We start from the raw sequence: 24,637 nt of genomic DNA, 5'->3' as shown, positions 1-24,637 counted from the left end.
TAGATCTCTGGGTGATCCACAGTAGATCACCAAAGATTTTGGATTCCCAATTCTTTTACCAATAGGAGCTTTCCCCTAAATTAGTCCACTATAACAAAGAAATTTGAGGCTGGAGGGGTTACCCCGAATGTGTGTGGAAACAGCACTGCAAACAAATGTCTAGCCTAAAGTGCACCCAGATGTGCATTTTATATGCATCTCTGTCCCTTGTCTCTAAGCCACTGTTTTGTACTTTGGTCCAGCTAGTGGATCTTGGGGTTCTAGGGAAAAAACAAAGCAGGTGTTCTCAAGCTTGATGCCCACCCACCTTTGTAGTAGATAACTCGCAGCCAGAGAACGAAGGAGTGATGGGATTTCACAAGCCCAGGTTTCCTAAAGTATTAAAGCTGACCCACAATCCCTTGCCAAGAGTGTAGTTAGAGCTCTTCGTCTCTCCCCAGTAAAAGAAGATTAGCTTGCCTTGATGCTAAGGCTTTATACTTCATCGTTTGAGAGATGTATGTGCTGGGGTTACACAGATTGTGGGGGTGGGCAACAGGAGGACTAATGCATTTTTAGGAGGATAAATAGGTCACACAATCGTTGGGGTAAGTGGGGATGTTTCCCTTGAGGCTGTGCTTTTGTTGCAGGAATGTCGTTGCAATAACCAATTGCATTCAATTTTCTTCACAGAAACACAGATTTATTTCCTTCACAGTTAGCACATCCATTGCTGTTGTGTGACTGCAATATAGTACATCCCAAGCAGCTACTGAGATAAGGGTTGTGACAAGAATAGTGACAACAAGCAACATAGCTATACCCCATTCCATGCTGTTATGCAACCTTTATGAACAATATTGATTTGTTGCACACAATACAAACGTCTTAATTTGAGGAAGTACTTTTGTTTTAGTGATATTGCATTTTCCCAGCTCTCAAACCACAATATGTCATTGCTGGAAATACATGATACACCCCACCCCCACCCCCCAGCTAACAGCTAACAGTGAAGTGTTGGATTGTAGGCAAGCCAGGGGAGTGCTGGTAGGAGTGGGGTTGCACGTATTTTGACCATATACTGGCTAGTGTCTGTGACATCACCAACAAGGTACGATAAAACTCCCACCACTCCCCTGGCTTTTGCAAACAGAAGATGTATTCAGGAGCTCCAGACACCGCAGAAGAGCAAATTAAGGAAAGTGAAGTAGAGTTTCATTGCAATTCTTAACCATGCAAAATGTGTTGACTTTTGCATGCACTTACTTGGGGTTAGCAGAAGGTCCAAGGTTGATGTTGTCTGTTGGCGATGAAGGCTGAAAAATGACAGAAGTACAGAGCTGACGTTAGCTAAGACCACCAGGGTACAGCAAAACAGTGTGAGAGAAGGTGCAGCTTTCTGGTACAGTAAATGCATACCAGCAAAGCCTACTGCAATGGATTAGGCTTTCCAGTCCTCCTCCCCACAGACATCCTTGGACAGGTAAGGATCTGAGCTCCTTAAAATTCTCCACCTTCATATTCGAACCCATCTAAATACATTTAGTGATGTATGGAAGTGAGAGCTAGACCATAAAGAAGGCTGATCGCCGAAGAATTGATGCTTTTGAATTATGGTGCTGGAGGAGACTCTTGAGAGTCCCATTGACTGCAAGAAGACCAAACCTATCCATTCTGAAGGAAATCAGCCCTGAGTGCTCACTGGAAGGACAGATCATGAAGCTGAGGCTCCAATACTTTGGCCACCTCATGAGAAGAGAAGACTCCCTGGAAAAGACCCTGATGTTGGGAAAGATGGAGGGCACAAGGAGAAGGGGACGACAGAGGACGAGATGGTTGGACAGTGTTCTCGAAGCTACGAACATGAGTTTGACCAAACTGCGGGAGGCGGTGGAAGACAGGAGTGCCTGGCGTGCTCTGGTCCATGGGGTCATGAAGAGTCGGACACAACTAAACGACTAAACAACAACAACAAATACATTGAAGAAAGAAGGTACCTGGACCTTACCTGGCCGTCATCTTGGCTTTTGGAACGGTCCATTAAGGTGGCAACCCTTTCAGCACTGTGAAAAACAATACAACAGTCAGTTTCGGAGATGTGGAGAGCAGGGCAACTCTAAACAGGGAGAGCCCTCAATTCGCAGATGTTATACTAACTTAGAGAGATAGGTTGTCAGCCATAGGTGGAAAAAATGACACCTGGGGGAGCTGTTTATTAAGTGTGTATTTTATCAAGCCCATAACAGAGATTTTATTATTACTGAATACAGATGATGATGATTAATTATTTTATTTGTAGCCCGCCCATCTGACTGGCAAGATAGGGTCTCAGCCGGCATACCAGATGGACACAGAATTAACCCCTCTCCTGTCTCCATGCAAGTCTGTAAAAAACAAAACCCTCAGCAGCAAAAGAGTTATCTGTTCTCTTCCCTGCTTTTAGTACACAGTAGCTGATACTGTAGATGTGATGTTTATGCATGCTGTGCTATTTCTGATGCCATATCCCCATTCTAGGTGCCTTAATTAGGGGCCAAAGACCACACAATGCCAGTGTCATTTTCAAAGTTTAAAAGCAGCCCCTGGGAGCTGGCAAAATTGAATCAAGGGGAAGGTCCAACCCTTCTCCATCTGTAGCATTTTGATCAAAGGCTACCTCCAAGTGGCAATTAGTCCCCCTTGTTAGTGCGTGGGAGACACTAATTGTACATTCCTATTGTAGATTCCTCCCCCCCCCAATAAGGAATATCAGCCAACAAAACCAGGTGACCCAAAGTGTAGCACATGAATATAAACAACGTGAATATTCATCCCCCTTACTGATATGCTGAGAGGAATAACACTCTTGCTATGAAAGGCCCCGGGGAAATCCTGACCATCAAGCTTCCCTTCTACCTAGCAGGAAAGTTACAAGACAAAACCTTTTGACATTTAATACTCTCCACCCCTCTCCACAAGAAATTGCGTGGCAGCCCAAACCCCTTCCCTTATTTTGTAAATTCTACAGTTCCACAGAAGCCCCTTATTTCAAAGCATGCCGTGAATAGACATCACTGCTCAAAAGGATCTCATTTTGAAACATCTCATTTAGCAGCGTTACTTACATCTGCATGAGTAAAAGCCTTCATCAGAAGCAGAGTTGAGCAACAAAGCCATACTGAGCAACAAGTCCCAGTTTGTGCAAGAGATGCTTCCCTCTGCACCACGCCTCGTGCCAGCCAGCTCAATTCGCTGCTTATTGCTTTGGGAGATTATGATCCGGCTCAGCTTTAAAGTGACAGTGACCCCCTAATAGAAAGAGCCTTATACTCACTAGGAACACAGTCTGGAACTGGAGGTCTTGATCGTCTGTTCTAACCTCTCTCGCCCGTGCTTTATGAGATCTACAGGAAAGGGAGGAGGAAAAAGTTAGCAAACTTTTCCGCTGGCAGCGATCGCAAGAAATACACACAGAGATACATTTGTTCTGAAGTGACCTTGCCCTTCTCATGCATCCACCCACAAAACAAAATAAGCAAACTTTATTGGAACTAGGGAAGAGACTCGGTTGCTGCAAAAGGAAGCTTCTAACCTTATTCGAACAGGAGTGCAGAAGCAAAATTCAGGAACCAGTGAGTGATGTCCTGTAAACAACAGCCCGCCGTCAGCCTCCCTTTCCAAGGATTTCACCCGGGATTGTCCTGCCTTTCTCTGAGACACAGATCACAAGGCAGAGGAGCTGCCCCTTTGATACATCATACTTGGCACAAGCTCAGTTACTCTCATTCAAAGCTTTCCAAGCATTTTATGAACATGCATTGCGCATCACAGCACAAGCACTATTCTCCTTTCTCAAAGGAGAATGCTGAAATGATTTGCCCAGGTCAGTGAGACATTCGGTAGACTTGTATAGATTTTTCTGCAATTGTTGCGGTAGTCTATTAAAGAGTGGTGGACAGAACTGGGCTGGCTTGTTTCATTATAGTGCATTAACATAACCTATTCACAGAAGCAAGGGAAGATCCTATGCAAGTTAAATTTACCTTAAGAGTGAAATTGACTGGACCAGAAATTTCTTCCAGTCCAATCAAGAAGCCTCACCAGGATAACCTAAAGCTAGACATATAGTTAAGAAAACTCGCCTTTTCTTCTACAATCACAGTTGCTCCCACCCTGCAGTTATATTAACAATGCTGGATCAAGGCCAATGTCACAGAAGGAGGAAGAGAGAGAGAAAATCATAAAAGCAGGCTTTTAAAAATCCCTCCCCTCCTATGTGCAAATGTGCAATGAACAATGAAGAACCTGGATGGCCACCAAACTGGATGACTTTAAAAGTGAATTGGACAAACTCGTGGAGAATAAGGCTACTATTACTGGCCACTAGTCATAACTTCCAGTATCAAAGGAGCATGCCTCTGGATTCCAGCTGCTGAGAAACATGAGTGAATGAGCGCTACTGCCCTTCTTTATTTTATAAAGTCCTCCCGTGCGATATTTGCCTGGTCTTTTATTTTGTCTCTCACAATAAAAGGACAGAACAGCGTCTCAGAATATTTAACTAGTGAAACCTACTGTGGAATTTGTTTTGCCCACATTTTATCATAATAAAGACAGCAATAAAATAAGACTGCTGGCCTGATGCCCAGAGAAAGGAGCATGAAAACAAACTTATTCAGAAGACAGTTTTGCTATGGGAAAAACACAAAGAAACCCATTGCACTTTGACTCAAGAGCTGGAAGAATAAAAAAAGGGTTCTTCTACTCCAGCATTCTGCTTGTAGCAGTAACCAGCAACATGCCCTGGAACCTCAGGCAAGGCATTCTACCACATTCTATTTGCTCCCAGCACCAGTACACTGCAGCTAACCATGGAGGCCCCATTTGTCATTGACCATATCCAATGACAGAACTAGCTTGAACTTGAAGTGCGAGAACTTGAAGATATGTCTCCCAACAAATGGAGATAGGGAGATATGACACCTTTAAAAACCTGGTATTGTGTGTGCATCAATTCTCTGATCAATGAAAACTTAAATGGCACACAATGTATTCATGTTCTCTATCCCTATATACAGGTTGAGCATAAGTGAAGACAGGGGTGCCCATTTGAATAAAATATTGGGGGAGGCAGGTAAGCCCTGCCATGCATAATCAATCACAAGATGTGTTTCACACACACCATTTGAATGGCAGTGTCCAGCAACTTGGGGGGAGTGGCCCCCTCAAATATTTTATTGGGGGCCTCAAAGGGACTTTGGCCCCTAGGAGTTGGCTCCTATGGGTGAAGATATAACTTAACTCCAAAAAAGATCCCAAATGCACACCTCCTCATCAGATTTCCAGGGGAACTGCCAACACTATCAAATTCCTTACCAAAAAAACACACATACCTTCCCCCCTACTTTTTAATGCAGACTGACATGGAAATGTGAAAATCTGAATTTAAGATTGGAAAATGAAAAGCTGAGAGAAACAAAAACTGACATATCCACACATCCCTACTTATTTGCAAGAAAGTATTTCAGTAGGAACCGAACATAATCGAGACCGGTTACTCTCGTAACTTTAGCTTTTCACTCTTCAGCTTAAAAGTTCATGTTTTGGGCATGGAGCTTGGGATTGCCTCAACCACAACAGATCTACTCTTGAATTTCCACCAGCAAAACTGAAGTTCCATCTAAATCTCAAGCGCAGCTCATACACAAGAAAGGAACTGATCCATCTTTGTTTATTCAAGGCCAGGCTAACTCTACCATCGAGTACGTGCTGTAAATAATGAGCCACCTCCTCTGCAAGGAAGTGCTGGGTCAAGTTCAGAGAGATTGTTTAGAGAATCAGGATGAGACGTTTTGGAGGTGAAGAGGACAGCTTGACCCAAAGCTGCATCAATCTCTTAAGCTTCACTCCAGCTGCAACTTTACGGTGAATAATTTCACGTGGAGTCCACTAAAGCCTCACTTTCCCAGACTGCTCTGGTCCACATCCATCTTTATTAGGATTCCACCCTGACTTGGATAAACTTCACATTCATCACCAACTGTCCTCCTATAATGTAGCTGTGATCCAGCCCAGGGACAGGCAAATTAGTCATTTCGGTTCCTCTCAGCATCTCATTTCTCTAATCTTAAACTGAGTTATGTACATTTCCACAGAAATTTGCCATGGTTAAAAGAAAATCATAAGAATGTCAACTTTGTTTTACTGTGAATCTCCCCTAATAAACACATTTTCAGTAATATTAATGCATACTTTTCCATCTTGATCACTGCAACCCTCTGACGGGGCACTACGGTACTTGCAGTTCCCCACTCTTAATATTGGTGGAAAGAACCTCAGGGGAATAAGTGATTGGCAGGAACCATTCTTTCATTGTTTTAGACATCTCCAAAAAAAAAAAAATGCCATCATTCAGACAGGACTCTGCAATGAGAATTTCTTTTCACCAACCAATATTTACTGGAGTTCTTATTGCGCTTATTGGAAATTTGTAAGATGTGCACTGCCTTGCTGTATCCTCTATCCAGGCAAACTGGAGGCATTATCAGAGTTCAAGGATACATTCCAGCTAGGAAAAAAAACCACCCAAGGAGGGTGCAGCTCAGGGCCCATGTGAGGGCTCTGATTTGGGGAGAGTGGGAGTGAGTGCACTTTGTTGTTGTTGTTGTTTAGTCGTTTAGTCGTGTCCGACTCTTTGTGACCCCATGGACCATAGCACGCCAGGCACACCTGTCTTGCACTGCCTCCCACAGTTTGGTCAAACTCAGAGTGGTGTCTCTGCTTTTTAAGATGCAGTCTTTGTGTCCTGAGGAACTTTGTGTCCTGAGTATACAGAAGGTTAATATATATATAAAAAAAGCAAGATGTGATATGTTTCGTCAGTGTTTTACAATAACAATAAATGTGAATTATGGAATTATACATATGATATAGAGTTGATGTTTTTGTTGTTTTCAGGGATTTTATTATGAATCATTTAATAATGGTTATGATGATGTATGTAAAATAAAGTTGAAATGAATATTCAAAGTAAACAAAACCTGGAATTCATTGCATTTTTAAAGGCAATGCTCATCATGGGGGAATGACATATTGAATGGGGGAATATGCCCACCATGAGCCCAAACTGCTGACAACATACACCTGAGTAACTCTATTGAGTCTTTGTCACATAGTACACTCACTTCCTTCAAATAATACAGGCTAGAACCTCAACAAAATACAAGAGTAATTTTGTTGTTGTTGTTTAGTCGTTTAGTCGTGTCCGACTCTTCGTGACCCCATGGACCATAGCACGCCAGGCACTCCTGTCTTGCACTGCCTCCCACAGTTTGGTCAAACTCATGTTCGTAGCTTCGAGAACACTGTCCAACCATCTTGTCCTCTGTCGTCCCCTTCTCCTAGTGCCCTCAATCTTTCCCAACATCAGGGTCTTTTCCAAGGATTCTTCTCTTCTCATGAGGTGGCCAAAGTATTGGAGCCTCAGCTTCACGATCAGTCCTTCCAGTGAGCACTCAGGGCTGACTTCCTTAAGAATGGATAGGTTTGATCTTCTTGCAGTCCATGGGACTCTCAAGAGTCTCCTCCAGCACCATAATTCAAAAGCATCAATTCTTCGGCGATCAGCCTTCTTTATGGTCCAGCTCTCACTTCCATACATCACTACTGGGAAAACCATAGCTTTAACTATAAGGACCTTTGTCGGCAAGGTGATGTCTCTGCTTTTTAAGATGCTGTCTAGGTTTGTCATTGCTTTTCTCCCAAGAAGCAGGCGTCTTTTAATTTTGTGACTGCTGTCACCATCTGCAGTGATCAAGGAGCCCAAGAAAGTAAAATCTCTCACTGCCTCCATTTCTTCCCCTTCTATTTGCCAGGAGGTGATGGGACCAGTGGCCATGATCTTGGTTTTTTTGATGTTGAGCTTCAGACCATATTTTGCGCTCTCCTCTTTCACTCTCATTAAAAGGTTCTTTAGTTCCTCCTCACTTTCTGCCATCAAGGTTGTGTCATCTGCATATCTGAGGTTGTTGATATTTCTTCCAGCAATCTTAATTCCGGCTTGGGATTCATCTAGTCCAGCCTTTCGCATGATGAATTCTGCATATAAGTTAAATAAGCAGGGAGACAATATACAACCTTGTCGTACTCCTTTCCCAATTTTGAACCAATCAGTTGTTCCATATCCAGTTCTAACTGTAGCTTCGTGTCCCACATAGAGATTTCTCAGGAGACAGATGAGGTGATCAGGCACTCCCATTTCTTTAAGAACTTGCCATAGTTTGCTGTGGTCGACACAGTCAAAGGCACTAGAGTGCACTAGAGGGATGAATTTGGCCCCCAGGCTCAAATCTCCCCACCCCTGTTCCCCACTGATTGGTAGAAGCTCACCATGATTTCAGAGTCCTACCTGGAGATGCTGGGAATAGAACCTGGGATCATTTGCAAGCGACACATGTTCTCTACCCCAGGGGCCAGCAACTTTTTTCAGCCATGGACCGGTCCACCGTCCCTCAGACCATGTGGTGGGCCAGACTATATTTTGGGGGGGGGAATTCCTATGTCCCACAAATAACCCAGAGGTGCATTTTAAAGAAAAGGACACATTCTACTCATGTAAAAACATGCTGATCCCCGGACAGTCTGTGGGCCGGATTGAGAAAGTGATTGGGCTGCATCTGGCCCACGGGCCTGAGGTTGCCTACCCCTGCTCTACCCTGAACTGCAGAGCCCCACCTTAGTGATCACGTGGGTTCCCTCGAACATTTTCAATTGGAAAATCTTCCTATGCAAATTACAATAATTTCCACTGGAAAATTTACTGAGCGGTCTAATGTTGCAGGTTCGTTTCACGTGCATTCAGTAAACCAAGCTGACAGCTTTGAAATGGCCAAGCTTGCCTAATACTGCATTTGCAAATGGCATCCGTTCATTGTTCCTAATAAAATTATGAAACACAAACTTCATAGAATCATATTGGCAGAAAAAATAAACACCGGGGGGGGGGAGATTCCATTTGGGGGAAATGTCTGTGGAAAAATTTCTACCCCCAAATCACTGAGCCTCCCCGTAAGTCAGCTAAAGCGCCCCAACATGTTAGCTTTTCATCATACGGAAAGTGCTCCCACCTCTTGATGTTGTTTGTCTTTTTCAATTCTACAGCCAAATGCAGCCACACCAGATATTTTTATGCAGGCATTACAATACTGGCTGTTTAATTATCATTCCCCTCCTTACTCAGCCCTAGCATGGAATGTATCTTTCCTTTCCTGCCAAACACCGTCTTCTTGACATTTCCTTGCTAACCAACCTGATGACCCCAACAGCAATTTCCCAAGCAGTTACAGTTCAGATCCAATCAGTATATACCTAAAGTTGGAAACATTGTTCCCAATAAGCATCACTTTGCAGTTGAAACGCTAATGCCTTTGTGTTGCCCTTTTCATTGACTGAAAAAAAGGGAAGAAATCCCTCCAAGGATCAAGATACAGCTTAATTTTTGTATATCAACATACACAGATCCCATTTTAACAGCTAGTGTTTTCTCAAACCACACTTAGAAGCAGCCCATTGATTCCAAGCTTATAATAAATCAATTGAAAAAAGAATCAGTTTGCAATACAATTCCTACCTTACAAGAAAAAGGCAGCCTCAAAGTCTCATTCTGCAAGCTTCCCTGAACACCCACCCCTCTCTTGCCCGATTATCATCCGCCTTACTGCATCGTCTAACCTAGATTGTAAACTTCAAACACAGATCTCATCTGCAGTTTACCCAAGAAGCACTAACTTTCACTTCAAGATGACAAGCACTGAGCTATTTTCTACTGTTACTCCAGAGGGAGAGCCGTGCCTAGTCTGTTACAGCACATGCAAAAGGGTCTCGCAAGTATGGGCATTAATATATTTAAAAGTCAGAGTTAAATATTATGTCCAAAGCTCATGTTCTTAGAAAGGCATTTTTAAATATTAAGGGGTTGCCCACTGGCACCTAGATGCACACAACCAATGATATTGCTAGTGCTTTTGCCCAGTTTTCAGTAAGAGGATTCACAGCAGATTTTATTTTATTTTTTTACACCAAGGTCACCTTCAGAACTTCTAGGCAGTTATGTAGCCCAATTTCACCCTGGACTTTGTCTCAAGCAGCATCCTAGACTTGTGAAAGCCTATTCACGTAGACTCACAAGTAAGCTTTGCATAAACTAATACTGTACAGGACTGCAGCTTAAGTGCCTGGTCCCTAATAATAATAACAATTTATTATTTATACCCTACCCATCTGGCTGGGTTTCTGTAGCCACTCTGGGCGGGTCCCAACAGAATATTAAAAACACAATAAAACATCAAACATTAAAAACTTCCCTAAACAGGGATGCCTTCAGATGTCTTCTAAAAGTCAGATAGTTGTTTATTTCCTTGACATCTGATGAGAGGGCATTCCACTGGGTGGGCGCCACTACTGAGAATGCCCTCTGCCTGCTTCCTTACTACTTACCTTTACATTAGTCAGGAGGAGGAGGAAGCAGCAGGTGTTGGAAAGAATTATTATTAAATTTGTATATCACCCTTCATCCAAAGATGAGTGGTTCACAACAGAAAAATACGAAACAAGAAGACAAAATACATAATAAAACAAAAACAAACTGCAGACCAAGGCAAGCCAGTACTAGAATTATCACACTTTTTTTGTCAGCCATGGGCTCCCAAAGCACTTAATAGTTAAACTCTACTGCAACACAATGCAATGTGTTTGTGGGTGCCAGACACCCTAAATTCCTGGGTCCATTAGGGGTTAGAATTTAATCAAGCCAAAATTCAAAATAGAAGCCAAGACAGTTGGTGATGGGACATTAGAAAGACAAAGGTAATGAGCCGTTAGGAGAGCTGGATGGCAAGCAGGTGAGACCTTGGCTCAGACGTAGTGTTGAAGACAAAGCAGAGTTGGAAGGAGAGTTTTAGAGTTCGCTGTGCTGTGACCTGGAGGGGAAATGCTACACTCTGGTAAAGCCAGCAAGCTGAAAAGAGGGTCAGAGCACAATGGCTGATGTCTTGTTTTGAATCCACGGCTGCAGCTATGAGAAAAGCAAGACCTTCTTGGACTGTTGTTGCTGTGAACACCTCCATTGTAGGCTCAAGTTGTATATAAGTGTAAATAAACTACGTATATATCATATACCACTGTGTCTCATTTCCAAACGGAAACACGGACCCTGGGTAAGTGCCTGAAACCTATAGCCACAGCTCTAGATTCAACCGACGTTAACCATTGTGCTTTGACCCTCTCCGGACCGCAGCTTGCTATCGTTACCAGCCTGCAACCTCTTCCGCCTCTAGGCGGATGGCCCTTGTGGTCTCTTCCAACTCTATGATTCTATGATTCTAGGCCACATCACAGCCAACTCTTAACTCTGCAACCACACCAACCTGCCCAACACCTGATGTCATATAGAATGTGAGATCTGGGGCAGGTACAGTCAGCTGTAAAGAAACAATTGGAAGCCTAATGTATGCCCTACACTGGTTTTCGAGGAGCAGGGTTTTCTGACAGAGCTGACAGTGAGCACCTTTGAAGTTGTCCCTTTGCAGATATGGTTCAAATTTAAACCACACCTGCAAATGCACAAAGTGGGGCTAAAGACCCTTGCAGAAAATCATGAACCGTCTGTTTCTACACTCCAACATTTGACTCACTATTTGCCTTATCTTGAACAAACTGGGATACAGTTAGAAACCCAGCAGTGACATATTTCCTATCACAATTTCAGTGCCATGCCTTGTTTCACTTGTCGAGGTTCCTTTGCCACTTGAAGTAGTTCACAAGCACTACCAGAAAGGTAGCAGCCTACTTATCCTAACCACAGAATTAATCCTGTAGTGTGATCAGTAATATCTCCCACATCTCAGGGTTTTCCTACATCACAGTCTCATGGACCCTCCCGTCTGAATTATGGAAATAAATGGAATTAAATCTGTGCAGACAGCAACATTGCCAAATTGTAAATTAAATGTTAAGAGTAAGGAGCAGAGAAATAAGCACACACCTGTCAACCTGCCACAGCTTCTGTCAGGTGAGTGAACATCCTGGCTGAGTAAAGAAAACAAACAGGTTGCTAGCTGCTTTAAAGTAACCTACAAGCCATTCTCTATCATGCTACCCAAAGCAGCTTTTCTAAAGCCACCAGTTGAGATTCCTGCATTGCAGGAGACTGAACTAGATGACCCTCAGGATCCCTTCCAACTCCACAGTTCTATGAAATAATAAACAAGGGGATTATTTCACTTCACTTTGATGTGTTTTATCCTCTGGAAGTTTTTCTTTCAAGCTTTTCTCCTTAGCCACAAGGGTGTGAGATACATTGAATATTCGCTTTGATGAAGTAAAATCAATGCAAATATTAATTTCCATTTTGCCTCACTGGAATTCTGCCTGGGCCTCAGCATGCTCAGAGAAACTTGCAGCCTGCGTTGTTCAACAGCACAGCTCAAGGTCATGGCCTGGGGTGGGGTGAGTGGCAGAACCTGATTAACAACTGCTTCCTGTAGCCCCAGGTGTACAACTCGGCACTCACACCCTCTCTAGTCCCACCACACTGTTCAGCACAGTTGTGTCCATGTTCTGCACAGCATGGGATATAAATCCTATACATGCTCCTTGAAACTAATGGGAGAGGGCAGAAAAGGATTTTCTCATTGCCAGATTTACATGCAAGCTAAGTAAGTTACGGCTTATTTGGATTATGAAGGGCCTCTAAATAATAATGGAAGAAGGCTAAATTTCAAGATTTCCACAAAATAAAGCGTTTTCTGTTATGTGCAAAATACACACAGTGCTTGTTGCATTTCCCCTTCCATATACCTGTAGCAAGTGCTAAACTGGGTATGTGTAACTGTTACTGCATGGTTGCATATTAAAAGTTTAATATATGCAAGGTAAAAAAAAATCATATTGTCTTTTCTTTTAAAGGGGATTTATATGCAAATAGGTAATTGTGTGTGTGTGTGTGTGTGTGAGAGAGAGAGAGAGAGAGAGAGAGAGAGAGAGAGAGAGAGGTGATGCTGTTGTGATGCTGCTGTGTTGAGGCAGAGGTGTATGCCATACCCTCCAACATGACGACGCCCAAATCGAGGACACCATCTCCCAGTTTTGAAATCCTACACAAGTCATGTGACCCGCATGAGATTGTGGACCTGGAAAAAGCGCTTTTTCAAAATGGCAGCCATGCTCTTGTGGGAAAAACGAGATGTCCTGACTTTTCTGAGGCAGTAGATGGGTGTGGTATGCTAGGAGAAGAGAGGTTTTTTAAATTATTTGTTTCTGTTCTTGTTTTTATTACGTATTTTGTCTTCTCATTTTGTATTTTTATGTTGTGAACCACCCTGTGATCTTCAGATGAAGGGCAGTATACAAAAAGAAGAAGAAGAAGAAGAAGAAGAAGAAGAAGAAGAAGAAGAAGAAGTATTCCCATCATTGTGAAATCATTGGCTCCCTCCATGTGTGAGTATAAAACCAGTGAAAAAGCAACTGCACTGGTTGCCAGCTCGCTTCTGGGCCCAATTCAAGGTACTCACATTAGGAGTTGAAGCCCTAAACAACTTAGGTCCCAAATATCTGAAAGGCTACCTATGAACCCACACGCATTACAATAAAGCTGAGCTGTGTCAGAAGAGGGTAGAGTAGGAACTGATTTGTGGCTTCTTCTGATAGCAGGCAAAATTAGTAAGGTATTTGGGGAAATGGGCACTCCTATTCAATGCAAGAAAATCATCAGGGGGGGGGGCAAGGCTCCACCACAAAGTAGCAGGAAGATGGGACACCTCAAATTAGGTCTATTATACAATATTTATATGTAAGAAACTGAGAAAGTGATAAAGTGAGGGACACTGTACAAATTGCTCTCTCTCTTTGCGCGAATATGCAGGAATATTGTTTGTCTGGACCAACCTTATGTGCCTCCTTTCATATATTTTAAGAGCTGCTTGCCACTTAAAGAGGTATTGCATATTCTAGCACCAGTCACCCCCTCCCACTCAAGCCAAGAGAAATTTGTTTCTATTACCTGAAGGAGCGTCTCCACCCCCATCACTCAGCCTGGACACTGAGGTCCAGCCCCGAGGGCCTCCTGGCGGTTCCCTCACTGCAAGATGTGAGGTTATAGGGAACCAGGCAGAGGGCCTTCTCGGTAGTGGCGCCCACCCTGTGGAACGCCCTCCCATCAGATGTCAAGTAAATAAACTACTATCTGACTTTTAGAAGACATCTGAAGGCAGCCCTGTTTAGGGAAGTTTTTAATGTCTAATGTTTTGTTCTGTTTTTAATCTGTTGGGAGCCACCCAGAGTGACTGGGGAAACCCAACTGGATGGGCGAGTATTATTATTATTATTATTATTATTATTATTATTATTATTATTATTGATAACCTGTTCTCTGAAATTACTGCACTCAAAGTGGCCTTGCCTCAGACACAATAAAACAATTAAATTTGTTATATGAATCATCAAAGCCAACAACCACAGATGTATACAATACTCAGTTCCTAACTATTATACCAGAACAACTAAAACTACGATGATGATAGCATTCACTAGAAAGTTACAGATAGTTACCCAAGCAATAAAAATAAAAAACCTTCGAGAGAATCCAGCAATAAAAATACAATTAAGCTGAGCTAAAAACGTAGCAATGAGGGTATAAAAATGGACTGCAAAAAAACCCCAAACAAGCCCTAAAAATGCACAGAGTAGACAGATATTTTTCAAATGAAAAGGGGTGTCATAGAGAGGCTGGTTTAGGGTTGCTGACATTTTTAACAGCAGTGCGATCTGAAAGCATCAGCAGGTGATAATGCCCATCTCCATGCCATAAAAACCTTCTCCTACTGATTTCTTTAATGCTGTTAAAGGCAAAAGAGTAGGCCAGACTGGATTTCTTTTAGTCAGTTGGCAACCTTGCAGATGCCACACAAAAACAACACAATTTGCATGCAATGACCACTCAAACCCCTAAATGTTTATTGCTGCTCCATTTCACCCATAAAAATGAGCTGGAATTGGTGGGAAGAAATCCATTTTTTAATCACTTTGAAACCATACTGTGCCAGTGCAATATTATTTAAAGGATGTTAAAAATCAAGCAATTCATGTTAGTTCTATTAAGAGTACATGCTCTAAGTCTTAGTGTCCAAGAGTTTACCTGACATTAGAGATCAGCTCCATCGCCTTTTTTGACAGGTGAGGAATAAGCTGGACTTTACCTTTTGCCTTTCCCAGTGTTTCAAAGACAGTCTCTATCCCAGATGGGTGCATCAAGCCAGCCTGGAAATGTATATGCTGGGTTGTTGTTGTTGTTGTTGTTGTTGTTGTTTTTAGAAATTCTGGGTCAACTTTCTTGTCCAATGGACCTTCTCAAGGCAGTCTAGGCAGCAAGGAATACAGAGAGGTAATTTGAAGGTCTCTGATCTTATGTCCTTCTCCTGCAAATGTTAAGGTCAGCTCTCCTACAGGTAGGAAGTAAAAAAGCAAGACGTGATTATGCATTGGCTGGATGCCAGCAATTGAGCCTGAACACAGGTGGAAACTCATTATCATGCTAAGGCCACATTCACACCATACATTTAAAGCGGTATGATACCACTTTAAACGGTCATAGCTTTCCCACAAAGAATTATGGGAGCTGTAGTTTGTTAAGGGTGCTAAGAGTTGTTAGGAAACTCCTATTTCCCTTGCATAGTTACAGTTTCCAGAGTCACTTCACAGGAAACTCTAGGCATTTGTGATTATTCCCATTTCACCTTAGGCAGCAGAACAGGATTCATTGCTCCTGTGGCAGAGGGACACCACCGAATCCAACCCCTCCCCAGCAAAGCAGAAGGGGGAAGGGGTTGGACTGTTCAGTTCTTCTCTTAATTCCCCCCCCCCTTCTCCCCCTTTGGCAGGGCAGCAGTGGTGATGGACCCAAACCTTTTGGCACTCCACCCATCTAACTTCCTGGAGCATGTCGCTACCATACAAATCCAGCAGTATTTTAAATGCTGAAAGATCAGAACCAGGGCAGCAAGGAGCACAAAGTAAAATGAAATCAAATGAAATGTGACAAGAGTGCTGGTCTGGATGCACCATGGGTTTGAATTATTCCCAAGATGCTGTTGACCCTTAGGCTAGTTTTCTGTTGGTCTCTCAAGCTTCCAGGAACAGCTGTTCCAAGAAGACTGCTGAAAATGACTTTGACAGCTCATTGGGGAATCTATAAAGCATCCTTTGAGACAACTATTATATATATATATATATATATATATATATATATATATATATATACACAAAACAAAAATGGCACAGTTCAATATAATACACAATAAATGCAACCCAATTGGAGCATGAGCTATTCAGCATTTCTCTTGAAACACAATGCCTCTCTGCTAGTCCTGTCTGGACTGGTGAAGTAGTTTGAAATCCAAAGAGAGATGTGAGAGACAAATGCATGTCAGATAAGCCAAAGTCCTAGAGAGGTGTATAGTGATACTTGGTTGTGTCCAACACTACTGTCCTGCTTGTGCAGTGGATGTCTGCTTGCTCTCTTCTCCCCTGCAACCTCCCTGTGCACCTTCAAAATCTGTTCCAGAAGATTGGGGGACTTTGCTCGCACAGCATTAGACCCAACCCATTAATCCACCCCCCCCCAGCAACCACAAATGCTTGAACATAAGTTTTGTGAAGGGTCCTGAACCCTGAGTGTATGTAGTCCAAAAAGGAAGCTTTTAAAAGATACAAACTTAACCAAAACATTACATGGAATCTGCCCCATCTTCTGCCAGCATAGGTCTCAAGAAGCCATGATACTATATACCAAAACATTTTTTATTTTTGCAATAGTTTAAGAACTGCAACCATATGGTGCACTGTGGAAAGTTTTCCACGCTTGGAGGTGCTCACATGTCAGGAGCAAAGTCCTGTGCTCAAGTAAAGTGTTTTTATCGTGCTGTGTTATTAACTCTGACAAAGCAAAGGAGCATTTTCAGTAGGAGAGCTTCTGCTTATCACATGTGGTTGCTGTTGTGCATCACATGAAGTCACCATTCCCTGGATTTATTCTGGAAGGATACATACAAGCGGCTAAGTGTAAACAGAACTGGTGCTGCTATTCTTTGCCACCCATAGCATTTGGCCTTGAAACAATGAATGAATTGATTAACAGAGAATGGGAGACCTGTGGCCCTCCAGGTCTGGCTGGACTCCAATTCCCAGCAGCCTCAGCCAGCAGGACCAACGGTCAAGAATGATGGTAGTTGTGGTTCAGCAACATCTGTTCCCTATTCCTGCTTTAAAAGGAACGGTTGACAAGCGCAGCAAGAGCAATATTTATGCATGCCTCGGATGTTCAACCTTGAAATCTTGTGATCTCGTTTTGTCCGAGTCTACAATACTGTGAGCAATTCATAGCCAAGAGATGCTGCTGTGGGAACCAAAGCATCAGAAATCTTCGGCTAATTGCCGTCTTAAAGGTAAAGGTAAAGGGACCCCTGACCATTAGGTCCAGTCGTGACCGACTCTGGGGTTGCGCGCTCATCTCGCATTATTGGCCGAGGGAGCCGGCGTATAGCTTCCAGGTCATGTGGCCAGCATGACAAAGCCGCTTCTGGAGAACCAGAGAAGCACATGGAAACGCCGTTTACCTTCCCGCTGTAGCGGTACCTATTTATCTACTTGCATTTTGACGTGCTTTCGAACTGCCGTCTTATGCTTGGACAAATGCCAGCCTTGTATGCACTGTTCTTCTCCTCTCCTTTTACTAAGAACACCTGTGGTCCACTGATATGTCTTAAATTTACAAAGCAAGGGTGCGCCTTTAGGATCCGTTAGCAGCTGAGGCGTAACTAAATGTGTTAAGTGACCTTGAGCATTCACTCCTGCGTAAGAACACAAGATGTGTCTTGCTGAATTAGACTATGGTTGGTCCTTCTCGTCCAACATTGTTTCCAGGAAGCCTAGCAACTAGGAGGCTGTAGGAAGCCCAACAGAAATGGGTCACTGTTTCACCAGCATATCTCCCCCTCCCCGAAATGGCAGAATGAAGGAGGAAAGAGGGGCAGGAGGGAACAGGAGGACAAACGTGTCAACCAAAGAGAGCTGGTATGGTGTAGCGTGGTGAGTTTTTTCTTTCTTTCTTTTCCTTTCTTTGGCAGAGGGACTTGCCATGGCTCTTTTTAGCGCAATAAAAGTTTATGAATGGTGAGTAATGGCAGGCTTGAGGCAGTGGTGGTAGGAGAAAGAGCTGTGTTCAAATCCTAACTCAGCCATGAAGCTGAAAGGTGACTTGGGTCAGTTTTTGTTTCTCAATTTAGCATGCTGTTTGGCAGTGGCACCTTAGAAGGTGGTGGACTCTCTTTCACTGAAGGTTTTCAAATAGAGGTTGGGTGGCCATATGTCAGGGATTCCTTAGCTATGATTCCTGTATTGCAGGGGGTTGGACTAGATGACCCTTAGGATACTTTACAACTCTACAATCCTATGATTTTATGCTACAGGCATAGGGACCCAGCATGGCTATTGAGGTGTTCAACAACCCACATACACAATAGCTGAGCTGTGCAAATCAGCAAATGCACATTATTTCATAAACACTTGGACACATGCAAAGACAGCTTGTACCCGCATTCAGTGGAACTTGTGAACAAGCCTATTAAGCCCTGCTTTACCAAGGACAGTCATCTATTTGAAGCGCCATCAGTTCAGGGATAAAGAACCGTAAGTAGAGCATACACACTAAATTATATTTCTAAAATAATTATAAGGATAGAGTTGGGGCAGTCGATGGAGAGAGAGACTAGGTTTGGCACACTCTCTGCCCAGATGACTCCCATTTGTCATTCTGGTATCAAGACAGTTCTCAGGGTAGTAAAATGCTTAATCAACAGGAGCAAGCTGTAAATTATCCTACCTGCACATTTTGTCCCCTGTGCTGATAAACCACAGCGCATGAGACGTGGCAGCAACTGTGGAAGTCCCCACTTGCCATGCCTTCTTCCCTCTTGAGACCAACTTCAAGTCAAAAGAAGAACTGGGCTGCTTAATAATTAAACACAGAAATTAAATATTAAGCAGCCAAGATCGTTTCAATGCTGACAGAACTCCAGAGACAAAAGGCCAAAATTACAGCTTTGTATGCCTAATATACAGGACCCAGGTGGCGCTGTGGGTTAAACCACAGAGCCTAGGGCTTGCTGATCAGAAGGTCAGAGGTTCAAATCCCTGTGACGGGGTGAGCTCCCGTTGCTCAGTCCCAGCTCCTGCCAACCTAGCAATTCGAAAGCACGTCAAAGTACAAGTAGATATATAGGTACCGCTACAGCGGGAAGGTAAATAACGGCTAATAACGCGAGATGAGTGCCGCAACCCCAGAGTCGGTCACAACTGGACCTAATGGTCAGGGGTCCCTTTACCTTTATGCCTAATATAATTTGGCCCACCCTCACAATTGATCTAAGGCCTGCTCACACATTTTTATTTTTAGACCCCACCTTTTCCTTCGATGAGCTCAAGGTACTTCATTCCATCCCCACAACAACCCTGTGAGGTAGGCTAGGTTGAGAGGCAGTGACTGGCTCAAGGTCACCCAGTGAGCTTCATGTCTAAGTGAGGATTTGAACCCTGGTCTCCCAGGCCCTAGTCCAATGCTCTAGCCATTGTACCACATTAACATTAGGGGTGAGAACCCTGTGGGCACTGTGCTCTATCTATGCATCACTTACCAGCATTGGATATATTTTGACTGGACAACACCCCTAGATGTGTGTTGCTGAGAATGGATGAATAAATTTGGGCTTGATCCAGTGGTTTGGAGAATGCCCTTGGCTGGTGCCAGCAATGTTATCTACTATCATCATGTTTACTCTCTCTCTTTTTGTACATGAAAGGCGGGGAGATCAAATGGTGGCATGCAATAAGCAACACAGGTCAGCAGCAGGGTAGAGGAACCTCATGCATCATCTCTACCACCAACTTACTTTGTAGTCAGGGTCAGATGCTTAGCCTGGAGATCCAAATAAGCCACATCCAAACAAGGCCCACAGCTTAAACCATGCACATATTCATGCACGCAGGCCACTGGTGCATATTTCTATACAAAGGGTAACGCATGGACTCTCATGTGCCCCTGGGTAGAAATGCACGAGCTGTTAGCACTTAAAATGAATTGTCATGCATGGATTAATATATTTGGGTTCCTTACAGTTTGGAGATACTGGTTGCTGCCTCCTTTGCCTGCCTCTGTTAAGGATGGGTGGATCTGTCAATGTCACTTTCTCTCAAGTTTTTTATTTGTCTGCTCTTAAAGTTCCATTCTCCTCATTTCCACCTCAGTTTGCAATTTAAAAACAAAACAAGTCATCGTGAAAATTCAGCAGCATTTTAGAGTGCATTTCTCTTTTTTTAAAAAAAAAATCTCTGAAAGAAATTTTGCCTAGTATATGCATTTTTGCAATGCAATTTCCCCTTATATAATGGATTTCTGCATGCTATTCCACTAATATATGCATTTTCATACAAATGACTTGGCTGGAGAACTGCATTGCAAAATTCAGAGAATTTCAATGGACGGCTGTGTTTAAGTTGGTGTATTGTTTCAGAAAGTATGGATTAGGTAGGCTCCCCTTTAAATGCAAACTAAACTGAATTTCACCTTCATCCCTAACCTCAATGCAATGATCTCCCTTGCAGTTATCATGATTATCTACTGCCCTCATGTTTGATTTTTTTTGAACATGCAATGAGCAATAGGGGTCAGCATCAGGGGAGGATGTACAGAACACCATGCAGTTCTCTATCATCAGCTTAATTTGTTATCAGGTGTTGCTTCCAGACTGTCACTAATTTCAGGTAGGATTCAGTCACAAAACAGAAAACTCAAGGTTTTGCTGTTAAAGCTGATTTGGAGCTCTCGTGCAGCAAACCTGCTTCCTGTTTCCTGCCCAAAATTGGACTTTTGCAATAGGGAAAGGGATGGGAAAGTGCACAGAAAAGTGTGGGATAGCATTTGCTTGACCCATCATCGTCAAAACTTCCCACAAACAAATCAGAATGAATGTTCATTGAACAGCTGACATCATCTAACCTAATATTTGGGCAACAAAATGTATGAATGTATGAATGTATTAATGGAAGAAAACTGAAGGAGACTCTACAGAGGCTAAACATTTTTCATTTTCATTTTCTGAGTAATTTTAAAAATTATTATGAAATCAATAGTTTCCTCCTTTTTCTTATTGACAGTTTTACTATGTGGCCCACTCCAGAGAAGCAATCTCTTCCTTTCCACAGTCTAGTTCCCAGAGAAATAACAATAAGTGAAGAGAGATTTCCTCAGTTCCCATTCCCCAGATGTTCTCAAATATGCTACTAAGGAAGCCTTTGCCCACCTAGTGATGTTCAAGTGTTTTGGTCTACATCAGCCCCAGTCAGCACAGTGATCATTGGTCTAAATTACAGTATGATCTGGAAGCCCTGCTTTGCTCTTTCATGGTCTGCCTATATCACTGCCTACCCGAAACCATAGGGTCTGTTCTTCCTAATGATCCTGCAACTCTTCCTTCACACAACCACAAACACACACAGAGAGAAGTTGCAGCCTTCACCTGTAATACCCAAGCAAGAGCTTTTAGGAGCATAGAATGGAGAAGCCTGTTGCCCACAAAACCTCAAACCCAGTGTGGAAGGATGCAATTGTCCTACTTCAACTGCCTATTAAGGGATAGCACCCTTTTTGAGCCAGGATTTATGCTTGCACAATTGATCCTGTCTTCCCTCTCCTCCCCTCACTCCTCCTAAATCTGTTATCTGCAATCCCCCAGAGCAGATCTGGGGAGGACACAGGACACGTACAAGCGGGGAGAAGGGGGGAGAGGCCTGTTCCAGAATTGTAAATCCTTGCACTGATGGGACAGTTACTTAACACTATGTTGGATACATGCCCAGGTCTTTGAGGCAGAAGTTCAGGGCTTCAGCTCAACAGAAAGAGTAGCAGAGCCCCAAACACAGCAGAGCTGTCTTACCATTTGCAAATGAAATCATATATAGGTTAGCATCTAAAGACAAGCGCCCCAGAAGACCATGACATCTGGAGTTTAAAATTACCTAACTGTCCCACTGCCCAAGCAGATCTGTCCACCTATATTCTGCATGGTTTTAGGATCAGTTTATTCCCGAAGCACTTCCTTGGTGAGTCTTCAGAAATACCTGAGTAAGTGTGCAGATCCAAAGTTTGCTTATTCGGGGATGGAATTCCAGAAGGCAGGGGTCTCAAGGCCTCTCAGGAAGCTGAAGAATGCCAACCTGTACAACCTACAGTAGTCCTGCTTGCAAGACTCCCTCTCCCCGGCTCTGACGGTTGTTTTCGTTTTTATGAATTAGCATGAAGGTCACAAGAATATTTTCGAGGAGTGGCTTATGCCGGGAAGTAAATTATTACCCTGCTATTGGCTTGGAGGGGGTGGAGGGGTGGAAATGCCGCTGGTGGTGTTGGTGGAGGAGGGCAGCTTTCCTCACCGGAAGATTAGAGACTCAGCCCCTCAGATGAAAATGAAAAGTGCTTAAACAAAGTGCACCGTTGTCTGGAAGCGAGTCACATGCTGGGGCCAAACGGAGGTAATTAAAGCTTGCAGTTGCTTTTTAAATGCCGGCAGCAGTGACGGTTTGGGAAATGTGAGTGCTGCTTCAGCCTGAGTACCTTTGACTGTGCCAGCTATGTCTATGAAGGACCAGTTGACAGCTAGCCCACAATCTCGGGAGTTCCACCATCAGCCACGCACTGCAACCTGACCAGATTTTTATGTAGTGTGGCTCCTCTTTGTGTTCCATGCACCCTACAGCTCTCTTTTGGTCACCTGCTGCTGCTTCTGTTTTTCACGTTACACTGGACACAGGGACAAGCCGTTTCTGCACCATGTACAAGCGTTTGGGTGAAGGAATGGGCACTTGTTGATTTGTGCAGCTCAGCTATTGTATATACTGACTGTGCACTTGTTGAACATCGAGCATGAATAACTGTATGAGGGTGCAGCCGAACTATTGTGTGCACAAGTACACAGAGTGTGTATTTGTTGAACGTAATGTGCGAGCACCACTCTTGCTAAACGTGCACCCTCTGTGAGCACCATGTAACTGGGATATTCTGTGGAAACTGGGCGACTGCAATTCTCACGGTTTAGCTGCTATTAATGCTCTTCGACTTCAACATTCTCATACTGTATGTGTGTTTGTATATCTGGCTTCCTCCAGACAGCCTCCTCATTGAGCATTCATCCTGATCTGCTTACACAAAGCTGACCCAGAGGTTATAATATTTCTGATCTTTATTTGAGCATTCATTTTAATGTGTTTGCAGAGAGGTTATACAACAATGAACATTCCTCCTGATATACCACGCTTTTCAGAGCACTTCCTTGTAACTTTCCTAACAATAAGAAGTTAATTTCTTTTTTAAAACTGCCATAGAGCACTTCCATCCACTGGTATATGCTTAAATCTTTCCTGCAAAATACTGACAGTCATAGATTAGATAAATCAACAAGCAGTTTGATCAAGCCACTTGATTGATCTGATCTATGACATCATGTGGATTTAGCAAAAAATAATTATCCCACAACGAACACCCACCCGGAAATATCCTTAGAGGCTTGTTCAGTGTCTCATTCATCCCATTTAGCCAGTCTTGCCTTTCCAATGCCATTAAACTGTGCCTATTTACTTGGAAGTAAGCCCCACTGTCTTCACGTAAGACCCTTTGTAGCCAGGGTATTTAGAACTGCAGCCTAAGCCTCTCAGAATCTCAATCCTCCATTGCCTAATTTCCTTGATGCTTAAAAGAAGGAAGGATTGGTCTACCAAAAAAAGATTATAAGCCTGTCACACAAACCCAGTCCCCGTATCATTTGGGAGCCTGAGCTGTGGATTATGGCAAGCCTCTTGTCCAGAAGAAGTTGCCATTGTTTTTGTTTTCTGTAAGTGGCTAACTGTAAGCCTGCCTGTCTTACCAAGACAAGTCCGAGTATGTTGACTCAGAAGAAAGGCTGCAATCCTCATCACACTTTCCCGGGAGTACGTCCTAAAGTTGTGTTTTAATTTATAACTTTACTTCTTTAAAGTCTGGTGTTTGAAAAAGTGGCCAACATCAGCACAATTTACTTCCTCCTCCCCAGCATTGTCTCCTAAACCGACCTTTCTTCAATTTCATTGGACACTATGCATTTCCTATTTCAGGATGTAAAGAGTTACAGGTAGGTAGCCGTGTTGGTCTGACGTAGTTGAAACAAAATATATATATAAAATCCTTCCAGCAGCACCTTAAAGACCAACTAATAAGTTTTTTATTTTGGTATGAGCTTTCGTGTGCATGCACACTTCTTCAGATACACTGAAATAGAAGTCCCCAGACGCTTATATGTAGAGAAAGGGTGGGGAGGGGTATGGGTGATTGACTGACTGATAGCTGTTGACGACTGTAAATGACTGCAAATGGTCTTGCATGAAAAAGCAAGGGGTGAGATGACTGAAGATCGCTTTATCATGTATAATGAGATAAGAATCCAACGTCTCTGTTCAAACCAGGTCTCTCCATGGTTTTAAGCTTGGTGATAAGTTGCAATTCAGCAACTTCTCTTTCCAGTCTATTTCTGAAATTCTTTTGTAGTAA

At 43.1% G+C, this 24,637-nt stretch overlaps 1 protein-coding gene across 8 annotated transcripts in view; it reads right to left on the bottom strand.

The window, feature by feature from the left end:
* SGK2 (serum/glucocorticoid regulated kinase 2) overlaps positions 1-22,329 on the bottom strand; it is a 37,197-nt gene extending 14,868 nt beyond the window's left edge. Inside the window, exons 1-6 of one of the 8 annotated variants that reach the window (XM_035121835.2) lie at positions 22,183-22,329; positions 15,210-15,452; positions 11,999-12,042; positions 3,293-3,362; positions 1,988-2,042; positions 1,246-1,295 (exon numbers count right to left, since the gene is read on the bottom strand). In XM_035121835.2, the coding sequence (XP_034977726.1) occupies positions 1,246-1,295; positions 1,988-2,020 (83 nt within the window). In that variant the 5' untranslated portion in view covers positions 2,021-2,042; positions 3,293-3,362; positions 11,999-12,042; positions 15,210-15,452; positions 22,183-22,329. The other 7 variants (XM_035121832.2, XM_035121830.2, XM_035121834.2 and 4 more) reach the window with 7 other exon arrangements.
* Between the last annotated feature and the right edge of the window lie 2,308 nt (positions 22,330-24,637).

Source organism: Zootoca vivipara, chromosome 7, assembly GCF_963506605.1.
Source record: "Zootoca vivipara chromosome 7, rZooViv1.1, whole genome shotgun sequence".
NCBI classification, from domain to species: Eukaryota; Metazoa; Chordata; class Lepidosauria; order Squamata; family Lacertidae; genus Zootoca; species Zootoca vivipara.
This window is presented reverse-complemented; position numbering and strand designations above follow the sequence as displayed.